The sequence below is a fragment of the Podarcis raffonei genome, chromosome 9, assembly GCF_027172205.1.
Source record: "Podarcis raffonei isolate rPodRaf1 chromosome 9, rPodRaf1.pri, whole genome shotgun sequence".
In the NCBI taxonomy this organism is placed as follows: Eukaryota; Metazoa; Chordata; class Lepidosauria; order Squamata; family Lacertidae; genus Podarcis; species Podarcis raffonei.
This window is the reverse complement of record NC_070610.1, coordinates 43,529,903-43,549,952: the sequence shown is the minus strand read 5'-3', so window position 1 is coordinate 43,549,952 and position 20,050 is coordinate 43,529,903. Positions and strand designations below refer to the sequence as shown.

Below are 20,050 nucleotides of genomic sequence, written 5' to 3'. Positions count from 1 at the left end.
TGATTTCAGTGGGTCTACTCTGAGTAAGGGGATGCGGGTGGCACTGTGGGTTAAACCACAGAGCCTAGGACTTGCCAATCAGAAGGTTGGCGGTTTGAATCCCCACAACAGGGTGAGCTCCCGTTGCTCGGTCCGTGCTCCTGCCAACCTAGCAGTTCGAAAGCACATCAAAGTGCAAGTAGATAAATAGGTACCACTCCGGGGGGAAGGTAAGCGGCGTTTCCGTGCACTACTCTGGTTCGCCATAAGCAGCTTAGTCATGCTGGCCACATGACCCAGAAGCTGCTCGCCGGCTCCCTCGGCCAATAAAGCGAGATGAATGCCGCAACCCCAGAGTCGGCCACGACTGGACCTAATGGTCAGGGGTCCCTTTACCTTTACCTTTTACTCTGAGTAAGACTGACATTAGCTATCACCCACCACAACAAAATTTTCCAAACAGCAGCTCCTCTAAATGCATTACAAACTCCTTTTCAACCTGAGAAGCCTAACCTACATTTCATCATGAAGGGGGTTGAATAAATTTAAAGGTTTGTAATATAATATTACTATTGTTTTTGGCATCCGTCTGTCTCAAGAGACAATACAAGAGCATGTCATTCTTCTTCTGGAAAAGAAAAGGCCAAGGATGTTACTATGGCTATTATGCCACTTTTTAATCTATTTATCTATATTTGAATGTGAACTTATTTTCTGGAACAAGCCCTTCCAATTTCATAATCTTTTTTAATGAAAAAAAAAGTGTTTTCTCCCCATGACTGCAGCTAAACTTGAAATTGTCATGGGGAGCTTTGTAAAAGGTCAAAAACAGCCAATACTTAGCTTTTCTACAAAGCAACATATATTGTGTTGTTAATCACACTGGTGAAATCTAACGCTTCTTCATGTGGAGAGATTGTTAGCACTCTAACAGTGTTTACACATATTGGCAGCAGCACAACAGACAGAGCTTAGATACCTATTAAAGTATATTCAATCAGCATGAATCTGAATTCTTAAAAAAAATGCCAATGAAGCCTAAAAATTAAATTGAAATTGATAGTTTCAATTAGTTCAAAATGGAAGAGTTGTTTGGATCAACCTGATTTCCTCCAGATGCTTTAGATTTCAGCCCCCTGCTAGCTCCAAAACAGCCCAAAATATCTGCACAAGTTTGGGAAACACTGGCTTTGACTATGTGCTGTATCTAGACCAACACAAATCCAGAACAACACCAAACAAAAATGTTTTGCATCAAATTAATATTACAGTAAGTCAGAGGAAGGCAACGTTTTTTGTTAAGGGTAGGTAGGGATGGGGGAGAAATTATATTCAGTTTGTAATGAAAGGTAAATCTATTAAATCTGCACTTTCCAAAACAGTACGAGAACTGAAACACAGCCACCTGGGTCCACTTGGAGAGAGACACCATTGAAAACACCCCCACTTCTCCAAAACAAACTAAAGAAAATCTCCACAACACAGAACAGGTTCACACAGCATGGAAGGGAAAAGTAAACAAAACAAACCATCCCTATCCCCACTAACCCCCTTGGCCTATCACCCACTATTCCAACACGCATCACAAATTCTCGAGATAAAAACCTGGCAAGCAAAAGGCCTACACTGGCTAAAAGATGTATACAAAAACAACAAACCTATACCAACACAAGAAATGCCAGACAAACTAGGGGACACCCAAATACCTTGGCTAACACACCTTCTTAAACAATCCAGCAGTAAAATCAGCAGCCACTATGCCCTTGACCAAAACCTCCTCCTGACAGCAGAGGGACACTGCAAAGGGATGGTATCCACAACATACAAAATACTGCTCCAAAATCCCACAAACCCCCTTGACGCAATCAAAGAACAATGGGAGCACGACACAGGCTATGAAATTAACCCCACTCAATGGATTAGAATGTGGTCTAAACTTCCCTTTAAGTCCATATCAGCCAAAAGAAGGGAACTCACTCACAGGCAGTGCTCAACACCAAGGAAACCGGCACTGATACGCCCAGGAACCTCACCAAGATGTTGGAGAGGCTGCATCTCCACAGGCACAAATTTCCACATCTGGTGGGAATGCCCTAAAACCCATCCCTTCTGGATAGCAGTCCTATAAGAGATATGCAAAATAACTAAACAGGTATTAGAACTCACCCCAGAACTGGCCCTACTGAACACCTTCCAGTGTCATAAAGACCACTCACATTATACAGAGCTTATAACCCACCTACTCTCAGCAGCCAGAAGCCTCATAGCCAGACACTGGAGAGACCTGTCATGAGTAAACATGGACCAATGGTATCAAATTGTATGGGAAATGGCCTTACTGGAAAAGTGAACCAATAAACTGAAACTGACATAGGGACAAATAGAAGAGGATGCCTTCACCCCCAGTATGGCTCTCCCTTATCACATACATGGCCCAACAAGACAAGAACCAGAATCCACTGACAGCATACGAATCAGTCTGGTTTGCCTGAGTCAACAAGCCCCCCCCCCTGCCCTCACAAATGCAAACAAACCCCATCACAGACAACCAACCACACCCTGCCCCCCAATACCTCTCAGTACCAAGGAAATGTAATAAATGAATAGAAAGAGAATCTACCTAGTTGACACTGAAATAAAACCCCACACGTATGCTATATAAAATAATATAAGCCTCACCACCCCACTCCTCCTCTCCCCCACCCCTCATACTGTACTCAACACTAATGTCTCACAACAAATGAAACTGGTTTAGAAGAAAGTCTATACAACTTTAAAAAGAGAGACAAGGTATGTACTTTTGTAGACCAAGAAAATCTCAAATAAAAATAAGAAAATTAAAAAGTGCTGAATTGGCTCCTCCAGAGTGTTTGCACCACACTGAAACTAGACAGAAGGTTGTAAGTTACCCACCTCTGATCTGAATGGAAAACAGTGTGGTAAAACATCTTTATGTGGCTTTTAAATTTCTCTGTTCTCTTTTCCCTGTTGGATGCTTTGGAGCAAGTAAGGCTGTGCATCTATCTGAGGCCCCTGGTGCCTGGTTTTAGGCACTCACACAGCGATGACCAAAGTTTAGGACCAGTGAAATTAGCTTTGGTCTAGAAATGCTTCATATCACAGTACAAAACAGCTCTGTATGACTGACTGAAGCAAGAGACTTGCCTGTAATGGAATGGATGCCTTAAGCACTTACTTTCCAGAAGAGTGTAATCACCTTATAATCATGTAATTGTGATGCTGTATAATTAACTTTCAATCCTTCTGATATGGATGATTTCCATAATGTTCAAAATTATTTTCTGCCGTCTTTTAATTATGTTAATATTCATCAAAACCTAATAATATTTCATTCATTAGGAACTGAGTTGACTGTAGAAGGGGCTGTACACATTGTGTATGATTTGTTTCTCCTGATTTGCCAGTTCTGGGTGCCCAGTAGGTGGGATGACTGGTTAAATGTTAAGTATTGACAATTTTGGCTGTATTCTCAGAATGCTGCCAAAGGATGTTGGAGCAAAGTTTGTCTGTCTGTCTGTCTGTCTGTCTGTCTGTCTGTCTGTTTGTCTGTTTGTTTGTTTGTCTGTTTGTTTGTCTGTCTGTTTGTTTAAATAGAAATGCTGGGCTCAATACCTGCATAAATGCCCTGTCACCTCCTCTGGAAGCAAGTCCAGTTCCTTAACACTGAATACAGTTGTAATTTCTCACTGGAGGAGCAAATACCATGTGCTCAAAGGAACACCATTATAGATTATTGCTTAATATTGATTTCTTTAAAGAAGACCCCTGATGGAAGGCAATTATTTTAATAGATGGGAGAGGGCTTACAATATCAAGACCATGGTTTTGGTCTTGGGCTGGATGGGGGCCCCAAGATAAAAACCATATGCCCCTTCCCATCTTTCCAGTTAAGCTTGCACAAGTAGGCATGGAGGTGGGTACCATGCCCCTTTCACTTGCTTCTGAATGCTTATATAGACTTTAGTTTCAGGTGACTACAGTTTGGAGCGTGCCAAGTCAGAAAGACAATTGGAGGGAAGAGTATATAGGCTAGTTGGGAATCAATAATGGCAGGACTGCCACCTTCATACCCACCTTGTGCACTTGAAAGTTTCTGACTGACTGCAGTTGGAAACAGGGTACCGTTCTGGATGGCCCCTAAGTCCAGCAAGCCTCTTCTTAGGCAGTGTCTACACAACAAAAGCCTGCAGGTTGGTTTGCTGTCAGCAGAGTGCTGATAAGCAACATAATCATGCAATCTGAGCACTGGTGGAAGAGGGTTGTGCACTAATGTACAACATCTGCCCCCAATGGTAGCTCGGTTTATCCCTCATCTGTCGTTTGTTGTCTCATCTGTCATGCTGGAGTTTGAACTCCAAGCAGTGGAGACACATGCAATCTAAATAATTCCTCGGCCTAACCTGTCTTTCGGTATTGCCAGATTCACTAGACTGTAATGATGCACAGTTTAAAAGTGGAACAATTCCAACTAAAATAGCACCTTGTTCTGTCTTTGTTTCATCCATGCCAGGATACTGCCCAGACCTATGTTAGCTAAAAGGGATAGGCATGTTGGATATGTTCCAAGGAATCCTCAGCTATATTGCCTGTGTTTACACTGATGGACCACGGGTGCCTTAGAAACATAGTAGAAATATATGAAATAAATAAATGCATGGGGGTTAATTAGGTTACAGAGTCAAATATTATATATATTGGCAAAACAGGTAAGAAACTACTTGCTCTCCTGCCTTAGCACAAACTCCCTGAGCACAAATGCTGTATTTTGAATGTGTTGAACTAGATGGGCTATTGGCCTGATCCAGCCCAAGAGAAACCCACACTTCTTGGATCTTCCCATCTGCTCAGTATAAAGATAGGTTCTATATCTCCACAATTTGGAGGAGTGAGGCTCTGTTCTCTCCCTTTACACTGGTTGACTGACACATCTGCCTGACACATAGCAGATGAATTGGAAGGATTGTCCTGACCCTCTCATCTACTGAGATATATCAAAAATAAATTAGGGTGGCAGGTTCTTCACTTCCCACCAGTCTAAAAGATCTCAAGTTTCCTTTGGTGTTTTGGGTTTTCCCTAATGCAGAACTATATTATGCCAGGTTTGAGGGAAAGGGATTAAGCAGGAATAAGAGACTGTAGGACTTGTCCACCTTGACATATGGGATACCTCATCATAAGTAAACAGGAAGAACCCTGGTGTATCAGGCCAAAGGCCCATCTGGTCTAGCTAGCATCCTGTTCTCACAGTGGCCAATCAGTTGCTCCAGTGGGAAGCCCACAAACAGGACCTGAATGCAACAGCATTCTCCCCACCCATGGTTCCGAGCATGGTTATTCAAAGCCGTTTTGTCTCTGGCAGTGGAAGTAGAATGCAGCCCTTATGGCTTTTCTATTCCACGAATTCATCTGCTCTTCTTATGAAGCCACCCAAGTTGGTGGCCATCACTACCCTTTCCACTTTTCTCCAATTCAATGCCCCAATCACTTTGTGGGTAGTTTTTACACAGTACAAATTCACAGAGAATAATTCTTGTAGGAAAAAGTCTACATCCAAAGGAGAATGATGGGAGCTCTATATGCGTTGTTCATGTTGTCAGGGCTACTTCTCTGAAAGGAAATTTATGGAACTCAGTGGGTAAAAAATGACAGCAATGTCAGTACTGATGTGCTCCCTCCATGGGTGAGACCAGGGTTTATGAAGTGATTGAAATGTGGGTAACAGCTTACTGGAAAGGTTTATACAACTAGGAATCCAGAATGCATCTTCACCTGCAGAAACAAGGCCAATACAAGACAGTCCCTTCTCTCCTCTGCATCTCTTAGAGAAGCAGGGCCAATCATTGTTTCTACCTGATTCCTGATTAGCAGTTTGCTCACATCCCTTCTCACGCTAAGCATATTCCACTTTCTTTGTCTAAGGTGCTGAATGGCTATGAATAGTAAGGACAGACTATCTTTAATTATTTTTTAAATTATTAATGGTTTTGTTAGATCCTTTCACTTTTTACATTATATTTTCACTAATGTGAGTTAAATAAAAATGTACTTGATGTTTCCAGGGAGTTTCTCCCCTCCCTCCCTCCCATGCATTTTTCATCTTTTCATAACATCAGTTCAAATTCTATGAGCCATAAAAGTTGGTTTGTGACTCTGAGCAGCAGATAGTCGGGTACCACTGATGAATGCAAGAAGGGCTGGGCGATTTGGGGGACTGCTAAAACACACACACCAATACATAAACCGCGATTCCAGCTCATAGCACCGGTTTGATGGTCTTCTTTCCACAGTCCAAAAGAAAGTACTGATCGCTCTCTTGCAAGCTTCGAAACTCCCAATCACCACCACCAAACTCCGGTTGAGGCAGAGCCTCAGGGATATCCAGAATGCCAGAAAGTCAGAAAGGGGTTTAAAGGAGCCCACTATGTTTCGCAGGGCAGCGAGCTTTCTAGTCAAACAAAACTGGTTCTACGGAAGACTTCTTTGGAACTCCAAAGCTTGCACTGCCCAGCAGTCTGATTTCTCCATCCTCGGAACCGTTTCGATGTCTTTAGACTGTCTCACTCCCTGTCGAAGCAAATGAAACGGCTGCCAAGAAGAAAAAGTAAAACAGACTAGCGGCTAAACTGAAATTCCAGCATTGGGAAGAACTATATATTTGGTGGTGGCCGCGGCGGCGGGGGTGTCCTCTGTTAAAAAATCACTTTTATTTTTTCTTTTAGTTATCGATGAGAAATACTTTAGTCAAGTGGTAAATGGCTCCGTAAACAAGAGCATGTAAATACTCCCTAGGATTTAGAATGAAGTCCAGTAACCAGCAGTTTACAAATCCAGCGTGTGTTGTGTGTGTGTGTGTGTGTGTGTGTGAGAGAGAGAGAGAGAGAGAGAGAGAAGGCAGCAAGTTTAAATGCATACAATTCAACGCAAACTCTCCCCAGAACTCCCGGATAAATTATGCAGAGGGATTTCTGGATTTCTTTCAAGTAATTAAGTTTCGATTTCTTGCATTTCTGTTAGTGCCAGGAAGCACAAGGCGCCACGGATTGCAAAAAGCTTCATTGATTGTTCCGTGCCTTAAGTTTGATTTCGTGACTTGACTTAACTTCGGGAAAGGTACATTCACTCGCCAGGGGGAAGTCATCAGGGCACTCCGCTCCCACTGCCCCGCCCCTGGTAAGGGAGTCATTCAGCTTCAACGTGAGAGCGCCTCTGAACTCGGAGGAACTTGCTTCAGGCCAAACGTCAACAGGAGGACGCTGTAAACGTTGAATATGGCGAAGGTGCTTATAGGGCAATTTGCTCAGGAAGCGGGGGGGGGGGAGTTGGTTCTTCATACCTGGATTTTGGCTGCAATTTGAGAAGGTAGATATGAGAAGTAACAAAAACACTGGTGAACTCGTCAGTGTTTAGAGATGGCAAAATAATTTCAGTAATCTGAACTCTGTCCAGGGAGACTAATCATTACGGGTTTCAGCATAGATTAAATATTAGCAGAATTTATTCCTTATTTGGCACCTTACAACCCGATTCTATGTTTACTCAAAAGTAACCCGCACTGAATTCAGTCGGACACAGTCCCCAGTAACTGCGTGGGACTACAGCTGTGCAGTGCAATCCTATGCATGTTTATTCGCAAGCCCCACTGGGGTCAAGTTTACAGCCAAGGAAGCCTGCATAGATTAGAATTGCAGATTTAGGCTGCAATCCTAAACACACTTCCTTTGAACCCAGTGGGACTTGCATCCGAGCATAATAAATGTGTGTATAACTGCTTCACAACGTCTTCAAAACCTTCCCAGAAAGTCTGTGAAATAGATCGCGATTATACCCATTTATCAGCAGGTGCTCCTAGACTCACTTTGTGGCTGCCCAAAAAGTTCATGGCAGACAAAAGTTCAAACATGAGCCAAGCCTCCCACGCCTCTGCCTCGTTGACCATTTCCTACTTGCAAAAGGGGGGAAATGACCTGCCCGGGAACCTCCAGTGGACCAAATGCTCAGCTATGAGCTTGAACTCGGACCTCTCCAAGTCCTGTTCAAATTGCAGATTCTCAACAGGAAGCGGGCAGCTATTCTAAGCGAGCCTTCGGATTTCCATGCAGAACCAGCAGAACCGACAACGAACAGCCCATTCCTGTTTTCTCGATCTCGGCTATGTTAGCTGTTAGTATCCTGCGAGGCAACACTTGACCTGAACAAGGTCCACTCAGTGCTAGTATAATATTCCAAGTTGTCTTCAGGTAGCAGCACATTGAGAGGATGATTCTGGCCTCAGCGTGAACCGGCGTGTTGGCCGAGGTGGTTCTCTTCAGGATTACCGTACTCCTGTTTGTGTTTTGTGTGTGTGCGCGCGCGCGCGCGCAAGGAAAGGAGGGAGCGAGGCGGATCTCCTGCGGGTTGGAAGGTGGTGCGCTTATTTGCTCTCGTTTCGCGCTTGCCAATAGGAAGAGGGAGCGCCGGTCGCGCTGCGCTGTCCAGGGTCCTGAAGCTCCTTCCAAAGTTCTCCCTCACGCCGGGCAGAGACTCCCGAGCGCAGCTCTGACTCTTTTCACTTAACCAGCCAGTAACTGTCATCACCTGGCAGCCGTGCCGCGCAACATTCCTCCCCATAGGATTGCCGGTGTTAGGCAAAGAAAACGAGCAAATTATTTGAATAAATCATCTCAGAGCAGGTTTGTTGACTGGGAAAGCCGGGCTGAGCGGGGTGGGGGGAGGCAGCGGCGGAGGAACATTCCCGTGCACTAAAATAAAACTGGAGGTGCTAAGCAATGTGTGTTCATTAATATAAAACAGGGAGGGCATCGGACAGCCGCATTTTCGATAAATAACTGCCCTGGTCATAACCGAACTCTCTATTCCTTGCTGAAAAACAAAGGCAGGGCTTCCTAAAGTATAGCCTGCATCTTAATGGATTAAAATTTCATCCGGCGCATTAGGTTCGGTAAAATATGAATGCGTTGCTTTAAATTTTAATCATAAATCAGAGCAGGGATACATGAGAGGCGACAGTGATTTCTCCCCAGATGTCTGCGTGGGTCAGGCAATGAAAGGGGGACTCTAATTTTATTTAGGCAAGTCCATTTGTGCGCAGAGCCTGCAGGAAGACTAATGGCTTTGGAAGGCTTGCGAAGGCAGCCTTGCGCTGGTACCCGAGGGCTTGACGCTGCTCTGGGACAGCTGCATTTCACATCTGTCTGAGGCCAGTCGGTGGCAGAAGCTGCTGCTAGACAAAGAGGCCTCCAAATCCAGAAGCGCCCAAAGACTCTCTGATGTGGGGAACCCAACCTAATTTCCTGCTTGGGGTTTAAAAATAATAACATCTTCAACATGCAGAACAATGTACTCCTGTTGGAAGGCAAACTGTTAAGTCGTGAATACGTCCTCAGTTCAACTCCAGTCAGGTTCATGATGAGACAACAGTCGCCTCTTTAGACCCCCGAATTCTCCTACAACTCTGTTTTCTCATGACTATCCAAGAGAACCTTTCCCAAGCATTTGACATCCCATCCAACGAACAATTTCCCACTGATCTCAGAGACGCCAGAGAGTCAGGACTCGACCCTTTCACAGAGGTCAAAGCGCAAACTACAAGATTACATTATATGGTGTGCATCTATTCCAGAGTATTTTGTGGTGACTAAGAGATTTTAAAATGTCTGGTGCAAGGTTAGCACCTTGTTTACGTTGTCCGCTTTTGCCTGACTTTTGTCACGTGGGCTTGAAGGAAACTACAGTATATGAATGGTGACTTAGGGTTTCTGTTTCTTTCTATGTGTTTTCTCATGGAGGAAAAAAAGGGCTTATAGCTACATATCAGAACTACAAACGAATCTATGTTTAATGACAAGAGTTCCATTCCCGAGCAGAACTGGGCGGCTTAAGTCTCATTTGCTTCGGTAGGATTTGTCCCCCCAACGATACACATGATAGCAGACAATATAGGTCACATACTGTTGAGGGGAGAAGGTTTTGCTGAAAAGAGCGTGAATGACTAATCTACATTAGTATCCCGGATTTGGTAATTTCCCTTCTGCCCAGACCTTTGGAAAAGGAGGCCTTGGAGACTGCAGTGTTTAAATAATCTTAGCTAAACGTAGCACCAAACAAACTTTGCCCACTTATTTCACGAGTGTTCCCTTTATTTCATTAATATATTATAATCCCTTATTTACCATAGGAAGTGGTGACAAGTGTTTAGCATTTTGGAGATCAGTTGTCAGTTGCTATTAAAATCAAGATTAATTCATATTAACGATATGCATTCTCAGTTCTCCCATGTGACAGCATACATTAAAACAACTAGTGCAAGTAATTAAACCCAATACAGGGGGTTAAATATTTTTAAAAGAGGGTTTTTAAACTCAAAGTTCACTTGAGAGCTAAGTATTAAATTGAGAATGCCCTGTTAATTATCTGTTAGAAAATTAGAAGATAATTTGATTTGAGGTCTATTTGGCTGATTTGTGGGAAGCATAATTGTCCTCAGCCTTCGTTTTTAATTTTCAATAGTATCCTGAAATGCAATGTTAAACAGCTATTGCTTGCTTAGGATCCCTCGACCTATAACACAAATATGGAATATGACTGGCCAGTCCAATGGCTGATGGCTAGAGAAACCTGCTTTCCACCTCTGCCCTTCAACTGTCCCTTGTAAACTTCTTTCAATGAAAATACAAAAATATTATCTACAGATCTTTTTATTAGGCGTTTGAGATGCTCAATAGTTTAGACTAATTAGACAAGCCAAAAGCCTTTTGAAGATTAAGCAAATTGGACAACCCTTGTTAATTAGAACATAATTTAAAGTTTGAAATTATATCACTGATGGAGTAGCCTAATTAGTATGACGATATGTTAATGGCCTACCGAGACAGCCCTGTGGAGGGCTGACATGAACTCCTTAAAGGCTTGCAAGAATCTGCTCCCTTTCTATGTTGCCATTAATAAAAGATTTCTATAGACTTCAGCCTTTCAACGGTTACATACAATTTATAGTACACACAATGCATTAGCCCATAGTGCTGCTCCGTGGTTTGCTCTTTTTTTTTTTTACTATTATGAAAACTAATAAATTCGTCAAGCTGAATTAAGCATACAAATCAGATGAGGCATAACAGATTACATATTGAAGCGCTGTGTCTCCCGAGCCTAAATGAAATTTCAATCTAATAATTCCTTCCTGGCCCGGCCATAATTTGTTTAGAGATGTTGTTCCACTCCTTTCCAAGCGCTGTTCGCACAATAATTAAATGATACTCAAGCTTTTAACTTTGATTTATTTCATTTCTCTGAGCTGGCGACAGTGAGAGCTGATACAATGGATTTTTATTATTATTATTATTATTTCCCTGAAAATTACGAAGCCTATCGTTTGGGGTGAGAAACCTGCTGGAGCCGCCTAGTGTAAAATTAAGGCACACAAAAGGGCCAGCTGTATTGAAATAAGTCACTCAGCAGCCTTTCCCCCCTCTCTCTTTTACACACTCACCCACCCACACCTATATATATATTAAATATGAAACCCATCCATCATAAAACTGACAGAGCCAAGGAACTGGCTGGGCTCAGAACTGAGCCCATCATGCGGCTTTGGGTGGCACTAAGATGCCGGATTGCAAGAGGTAAAAGAGGAGGATGGTCTGAACATTTGGGGGTATCTCCTCCCCCTAGTGTCAAGCTAGCCTGGAGAGGCCCATGGCACCCGTGGAAATCCCACGTGGAACTCTTGCAAGAGGCCAAGCGGAAAAGCAATGGCACGAGAGAGACAGGCTGTTGGCTGGCAGGGAGCAGAGCCATCAGCTGGTCCCGGGCTCCGCTCTGCCCCGCCCTTCGCACCCCCTCCAGCAAGCAGCTCCTTCTCCCGCAGCGCCTGGCCCCTGAAGGCGGGCAGCTTCATCCAGCCTGCAGAGCGCGACGCAGGAAACGGCAAACAAAGGTGACGGTGCGGGGGAGCGACCGAGGGGAGGCGACGGCACCACCCTCTGGCACGCGCCCACTGAGGAGGAGGAGGAGAGCGGCACAGGATTCCAATTCCCAAGAGCCACCGCGGCAGGATAAAAACCAGGCGCCAGCGGCAACTCAGGGGAGTCGTGCCAGTCAGTCTCTGGGGTAGCGGGTGTGTGGCGCGGGGTGTCCTTCTGCTGCACCTGCGCAGTGAAGTCTCTCGGGGCAAACTGCTTCCCTCCCCCCCCCCCACTCCGCGGTGGCTAATGAATGATAATAACTCGAATGGAAAGGCTTTCACCTTTCTCCAGACCCCTCCTTCCCTTCGCTCTCTCCGCCTCGTGGAAGAAGAAGGGTGGACTTGTCTCTCCCCAGCCCCCTCGCGACACTATTGCAACAGCCCCAACCAGGGAGCTGCCTCAACGTATGAACACAAGCCAAGGGAGATAGATACGTTAGACTATATTCACACACACACATTCACAGCACTTCTCTATGGACTCCGCACAGAGGCAGAAAAAAGCGCAATCAAATACTGTATGTCATCTACATGCAACTATAGTAAACACTTTTATCCGTCCCACAGAGCTTCGCTCCCAGGACAGCAAAGTTCAATCCACATCTCTCTCTCACACACACAGAGACACACAAATACACACACATTCTGCTATGCTTCGAAACAGTCCGCTCTCTCCTTCGTCTTTCAGCCCCTCAGAAATGACCACGACGTGGCCTCACGGGGACCCCCGCTCTCTCCAGCAACGAGGTCTCCCTCACTTGCTCTCCACAGGACATTTTCTCTCGCACTTTCCCACCCCGTGTCCCCTCACTCACACATTTCCCCTCCCCTCTCCACACATCATCCTGCCAACAGATTTGTGATTATATCCCTTTCAGGTTCCCTCTTAGCATTAACGTCTAATATCTATCTCTATCTCTCTCACACGCGCAGCTCATACAATCCCTCGCTCCCTTCTCCGTCTCCCTCCTCGCGCTCCTCCAGCCCCTAGCTTGGCAGTCACACACGCGCGCGCTCTCTCGCAGGACGCATGCGTCTCGCCTTGTCAGCCCCGGCTTCGCCCGCGTCCAATGGGCGACGAGCAGAGAGAAACAGAGGGAGACAGAAAGACTCGCTCAGCCCAGTTACGCGGAGGTCTCGCTGGCTCGCGCTAGGCACCTGCCAGGCCAAGGTGTGCCGCAGCCCAGCGCTGAGGCGGCGTCCCAGCCGCCGAGGAAGGAACAATAGGGCGAGGCTAGGGCGCTCCTCCCGCCTTTTTCCCTGCTCTCTTTGCTGCTGGGCGGGCAGGGAGGGGAAGCCGGCGGCGAAGAAAGAAGGCAGCGCTTCGGGGCTCTTGCTCCAGTTTGAGCAACAGCTGCCGGGGCTCCAAGCTGAGGGAGGCTGGGCTGGGCGGGGGCTTCTTGGGGCGCCGGGAGCAGCGGAGGGGGGGGGGCGGGACGAGGGGTCCTCTGGCGCTTCAGGGGGAGGCGCTGGGGAGGGGAAGGAGGGGCGCTGAGGAAAGGCAGGCAGGCGAGGAGGACTAGCAGGGAAGGGGCAGGAGGGGGAGAGGGAGGAGGAAGGGAAGGGACTTTCCCCAAAGAGTTGGGGGGGGGTCCTAGTGACAAGGCAGCTAGAGGGGGGGCAAGGCGAGTAAAAAGCCAGCGGCGAGGCGGCTGAGGGGGCAGTTTGACGGCGGAGAGTGGCGAGAGGAAGAGGCTTCGCCGAAGGGGCAGGCAGAGGACGCGAGAGCCGGCGAGGCGCCTCAGTCGGACGGGGCGGCGGCGGCGGCCGCTGAGGCAGCAACTTCTCCTCGCGCCTTTTCCCGCCTCTTCGCCTCCTCGCCTTTCCCGCCGGCCACCATGATGATGATGTCCCTCAACAGCAAGCAGCCCTTCGGCATGGCGCACGGAGGTGGCGGCGGCGGCGGCCTCCACGAGGCCAAGTACTCGGCCCTGCACTCCGCGTCGCCGTGCACCTCGTCGGCGGCCGCCTCCGTGCCGTCGGCCAGCTCGCCCAGCATCTCCAACGCCGGCAGCGGGGGCGCGGGCGGGCGCAGCAGCGCGCCCAGCAGCACCACCAGCAGCAACAGCACCTCGGAGGCCCTGCGCCGCGCCTGCCTGCCCACCCCGCCGGTAGGTCGCTCCGTCGCTCCCGAGTGCGGGAAGGGTGGAAAGGGGGCAGCCCAGGCGCCGGCATGTTTATTTCATGGCCAGGCAGCAAATCAACCCCGCGCGCCTCCCGCCCTCCCCAAACCCAGCGCAGGCTTCCAAGGGGCTGCCATGAATTTTTACGACCTGCAATGCTGCTGCCGAGCCGGGCTGGGAGGGGGGGGGGAAGCGTCAGAAAGAGAGAGAGAGAGTGAGTTGCCTGATTGCCCCCCTGCTTCTTTCTGCCCTCGTTGCTTTTCCACTTTCTCTTTCCTTCTTTCCTCCCTCTTCCTCTTCTCTGCCTCTCTCCCTCCCTTTTCCCATACCTTTCTTTTTCCATTTTTCTCTCTCTTTCCAGCTCTCGCTTTCCCCCTATTTCTATCTCTCTTCTCTTCTCTCCTCTTTTTCTCTTTTCATCTCTCTCTCTCTCCTCATTTCCCTCTTTCTAGCTCTCTCTCTCTCTCTCTCTCTCTCTCTCTCTCTCTCTCTCTCTCTCTCTCTGAGCAGGGCTGGGCTGCCTCGGATGGCACCCCGAGGAGCAAGGAGGCGAATTCCCTCTTGGCAGCAGTAATGTGTGCCTTCTATTTGCAATTGCAGAGCAACATCTTCGGCGGTCTGGACGAGAGCCTGCTGGCCCGCGCGGAAGCCCTGGCTGCGGTGGACATCGTCTCGCCCGGCAAGAGCCACCACCACCACCCGCCGCACCACAGCCCCTTCAAGCCCGACGCCACCTACCACACCATGAACACCATCCCTTGCACGTCGGCCGCCTCCTCCTCCTCGGTGCCCATCTCGCACCCCTCTGCCCTGTCCGGCAGCCATCACCACCACCATCATCACCACCACCACCACCAACCGCACCAGGCGCTGGAAGGGGAGCTTTTGGAACACATCACGCCGGGGCTGGCGCTGGGTGCCATGACGGGCCCCGACGGCTCGGTGGTCTCCACGCCGGGCCACGCTCCCCACATGGCCAGCATGAACCCCATGCACCAGGCGGCTCTCAGCATGGCGCACGCCCACGGGCTGCCCTCGCACATGGGCTGCATGAGCGACGTGGACGCGGACCCGCGGGACTTGGAAGCCTTCGCCGAGCGGTTCAAGCAGAGGAGGATCAAGCTGGGGGTGACCCAAGCGGATGTGGGCTCGGCCCTGGCCAACCTCAAGATCCCCGGGGTGGGATCCCTAAGCCAAAGCACCATCTGCAGGTTTGAGTCGCTCACCTTGTCCCATAACAACATGATCGCTCTCAAGCCCATCCTACAAGCCTGGCTGGAAGAGGCGGAGAAATCGCACCGGGAGAAGCTCACCAAGCCGGAGCTCTTCAACGGCGCAGAGAAGAAGAGGAAACGCACTTCCATCGCGGCTCCGGAAAAGAGGTCCCTGGAAGCCTACTTCGCCATCCAGCCGCGTCCTTCCTCGGAAAAAATAGCGGCCATCGCGGAGAAACTGGACCTCAAGAAGAACGTGGTTCGGGTCTGGTTCTGTAACCAGAGACAGAAACAGAAACGGATGAAATATTCCGCTGGGATTTAGAGTCTTTGGAAACCTTTCTGCTTAGAAATTTTTTAAAAACCCCAGAAAAGTAAAATAATAAGTAAACACTAACACTGCAAGGAGACTTTTCCACTTCGATTTCCGGAAGAGAAAGGAAGAGGCCAGAGTTCATCAAGAGGGTCAGACTGAGACACACACACACTGAGAGAGAGAGACTTTGACTGGAGAAGTAAATTGTCAAGTTGAGAAAGTTGGCAGCAGAAATAATTGGACTTGAAAGCTCAGACTTTTTGAGCAGGCATCAAAGACAGACTGATTGTGTGAAAGCAGATAAGAAATCTTTATAAAGGACCGAAGACGTATCAAGTAAGAGTTGTTTTTATTCTTAAAGACATCGTCTTTGTTCAGATGTAAGAGTACCCTTTGCAGCTATTTTTCAGGAAAAAATAATAAACCGATTAGAGAGACTGAAACTTTAATCTAGAGTTGAAACTTATACCATAAGAGAGGCGTCTCAAAAGTATTTTGATTTTTTTAAAAAATAAGATGGCAGGTTTTCTGCGATTACACTGCATATTATAAATATATATATATTTTTACTGTGGCTATTATCTGTTTCCTTCTCTTAAGTGATAATGTGGAAGGAAAGCGCTGATCCTGCTGTGTTCACAGATCTTTTAAGAGCTATTATTAGATTACTGCCAAACAACCCCTTGTAAATTATTGATTTATCTCTCTAGTAACTTCATTTTGTGCTCATCCTAATTAATTGCACCTCTTTCATCAAAGTCTAGATAAAAAAAAAGTTAAAAGGAAAAAAGTATGGTTAGTGTAAATTCATTATTTTCCGTTGGTTGGTAGCGTTTACGAACTTTAAACTTTTTATTACTATTTAAAAAGGAGGAATCCTTTTGGCCATCTGTATATTTTCACCTGAATTGAAACTGTTTCTCCAGCAAATATTTGTAAGGCGTTCTCACTCTATAGTGGCTGTCCTGCGTTGTTTGTGTAGAATGACTCACTTGTCCAAGGAGGTATTTGTTGACTGCGTTACATATTTAATGGGGGGATTCCCCAGATCGTCCCCACCACACGCTGCTTAAAAAGACGCCCCTTGAGTAGGCGACAGGGTGGTGGGTTCTGTTGCTTTTAGATTTCCTTTCATCTAAGTAGCTATCTGTTCTAGATTTCAACGCTATTTCTCGTCAGTGTTCGGGTCTCCTAGTTACTCTTTATTTCCTTTGATTGCTAGAGGGTCTTTTTCTCTCGCTTTTGCATTATTTTCGGAGGTTTTGTTTGTAGAAAAGCCAAAACGATATTAGGGAGAGAAAAGGAGAGCGAGAGAGATCGGGCGCGCAAGAGATAAAAAGGGAGAATGCACTGTTTGTAAATTCACATTGTTCGGTACAACTCTTTTGAAACAAACCCTCCCCGAGGTACTTAGATTGTGGTACCGTTGTGTATTGTAAATAATTCATTCAGAATTGACGCACATACAGTTATATTCTTACAGATTTCGCTGCATTGCTGTTATGTTCGAAAGGCTCTTTGAAGTCCTACTTCTGTACATTATGACGATTTCTTTGGTTTTGTTAATAGAAAGTTTATTTATTATGGTAATGTATTGATTTATTTAAAATGTTGTTGAATTGTCTTTCATTAAAAAAAAGATTTTAACGTTTTATTGACAAAAAAACCTGTTTCCCGAGTTCCTTCCCCCCCACTTTTCCCCCTCCTCATTTTAGATTGTGTTCTTGAATTTGAACTCTTTCCAAAACGCTACAGAGACTTGTAATTTGAACTTACTTCTTTGGAAACAGATTTTACTGGAATCAGTGGGACTTACTTTCAATTCATTGGGTTTAGGATCAGCTAGTCAAGGTATGAGTTATTTCTTTGAGTAGCCCTTTCTATTGACCCAAAGTATTTCAAACTCCTGGCGTGTATTCAGACTAGGAGAGAACCACAGATCTCTGTATTGGCATTTATTTTCTGGACCTTGCAAGGATTACGTTATTGCTTTCCTCCTGCACATCGTATGTAAATCTATAACATTTCCTTTATGGGCTTCAGTGTATTGTGGCTGTAGATAGCCAGATTGCAAAAACCCGGGGCATGGAAAATGACTATGGCGCTTAGGGACTTTGGAAGGGGGCTATTCAATTAGCCCGTCTTCGTAGCTGGACTCTGGGAATGATGACGAGGGCAGCTTGAGTCCCCAGAGCTCCGCGCCACCACCGCAGTGCCAAGCGCATAAGCAGCAAGATCAAGAGACAGACAGAACAGGGGAGGAGGAGAGGAGAGAGGGGGTGAAGAAGAAGAAGAAGAAGAAGAGAAAGGCTTGCCCGCTTATTTGTCCTCATTTCCTGTACTGCTTAAAGTGCTTCAAAGACATGCGGGGGTGGGGGTGGGGAATCAGCTGCAGCATCACAGCTAAACAAATCTAACCAATAGCGGAGTCAAGTTTCAAATGTAGGCTGCTGTAATCCTAAACAGACTTAATACGAAGTAGGCCCTACTGAACACAGGCTACTTTCCGAATGAAAATGCACAGGGTTGGGCAGGTTAGGAGTGCAGAGGTTTCTACAAGATGTTCAGGTGGAGAACTTTTCATGAGCTCCTAACCTAGAACAAGACACACTTCTGTGGGAAGACCGAAGATGCCCCAGGGAAAGATCTGAAAAAAGGACAGCAGATTTTCTTTCCCTCACCCCACCACCCACAGACAAACCGCTGCTGTAGCTCCCTTTGGGTTTGATAAGCGGCCACGAATTGCCCCGGATCAAGAGCTAAATTTAAATGATGCCATGCGATCAAAAGATCGCCCAGAAGGAGCTATATAAATACCCAACAGAACTATGCTGTCTTGGTAAAGAACTAGCAGCCCATAGAAAGCTTTGTATCTGGTGTGTTGTGTCTCCTTGGAATCAAACCGAGGTGTGCAAATTGGCAACCTTATTGCCTAAGGAGACACGTCTTTGATGTAGCGAGTTTGAATGGGGGCGGGAGGGGGGAGCTGTTTTCTGCTGGAATTTTAAGGCTCTGGTGAGCTTATCTACATCCCCCCTAAAATGGTGTTAGGGTGATAATATGAAGTCTTCTTGTCATTGTCATTCTGGTCTGTGAGCAAAAAAAGGTTCCAGTATTTTTAAAAAATCTTTTATTTGTTTTTTTTTACATACAAAAGTTAGCGAGTGGAAACAGCCTCACCACCCCTTTCCACCCTTTCTTCCGCCCACCTTTGATTTTTCGGTGACAATGATATTGCCACTGCAGCCGATCTGCTCCCTGCCGCCAGTGCTTTCAGCACCAAGGACAGCTCCTCGGCGCTCTCTTGCTCTCAGTTCAATCTTGCCAGTTTGCCAGAGGCTGTCTCTTCCCTTTCACAGAGGGAGACAGCGAAGAAGAGAGAGGCAATGAGAGCGAGAGAGAAAGAGAGGGGGCGGCGGAGTAAGCTGGGAAGGAGGGGTGGGTGGAGGAAGGGAGATGAATGTGGCAGCTTTTTGCTACTGGGACTCAGCAAACTAAACGAAGTTTCATTTGATCTTAGAATATACGCTCACGTGCGAACCTACTGCAAATACGTTTAAGAAAACAAAATACCGAGAAAGGGGGAAAGATTTGCAACGGAGGCGCAAAATATTGGCTACGAAGCCACTTAATATTTTGAGCTGACACAAATCCATAGGCTTTGTACATATGACAGAGAGAAGAATAAAGGGCGCTACCCCCCACCGCAGACAGTACAAGAGTTGATATCTCGTTGCTGAAATGATGCATCATATTATAATGGTGTAATTTCACCATTAATCGATCAAATAAATCTTTCTTCGCGTTATGTTAATTCAGAGCCATATTGCTTCCAAGCACAAAGTATTTCTCTTTCATTTGCTTATTAGGTGTAATCAGGAAGGCATTCGAAGGAACTGTGTTTTCCTTGATCTCTTGTTTTTCTATAAATGCAGGTTCCTTGCCTGATAAACTGATACAGACCCAAAAAACCCTGATTTTGTAGGATACAGGCTATTTCGATTTTCTAGAAAGTAGCGGCATCTGACGCTAAAAGGAAAAAGTTAGTCGGTTCTTTGTAACGCCACCTTTTAAGATTCGCCTGTCGGTACCGAAATATTATTATTGATACACTTTGAACGGCTAAGAAGTGCTTCCTAGGAGCCTGATAGTCTTTCAATCAAAGCAGATGGCCCATATGCTGAGAGATATTTTTGACAACACTCAAAACGGCACAGCAGTTGCTGCTAGGGATAGTTGTTAAGACATGGAAATATGATCCCGGGGATGGAGTTGGCTGAGGTAGTGGACACAGAAAGTATAGATTGGAGTTGCGCACACACTTAAAAAAAAAAAAAAGTGAACCAGTGCTTTGGACAAAGCGTTCTGGAGTTTCGTCTTTATTGGCAGACAGCTTCTGTAATAGGGTTCCATTTTTCTCCGTTTCCACGTTAGGTCG

The 20,050-nt window shown here is 46.4% G+C and overlaps 1 protein-coding gene across 1 annotated transcript; it reads left to right on the top strand.

The window, feature by feature from the left end:
- The first annotated feature begins 13,472 nt into the window (after positions 1-13,472).
- Positions 13,473-17,214, top strand: POU4F2 (POU class 4 homeobox 2). The gene is made up of 2 exons (XM_053403183.1): positions 13,473-14,070; positions 14,683-17,214. The coding sequence occupies exons 1-2, from the start codon at positions 13,798-13,800 to the stop codon at positions 15,619-15,621; spliced, it is 1,212 nt and encodes a 403-aa protein (XP_053259158.1). The 5' UTR covers positions 13,473-13,797; the 3' UTR covers positions 15,622-17,214.
- Positions 17,215-20,050: the final 2,836 nt, after the last annotated feature.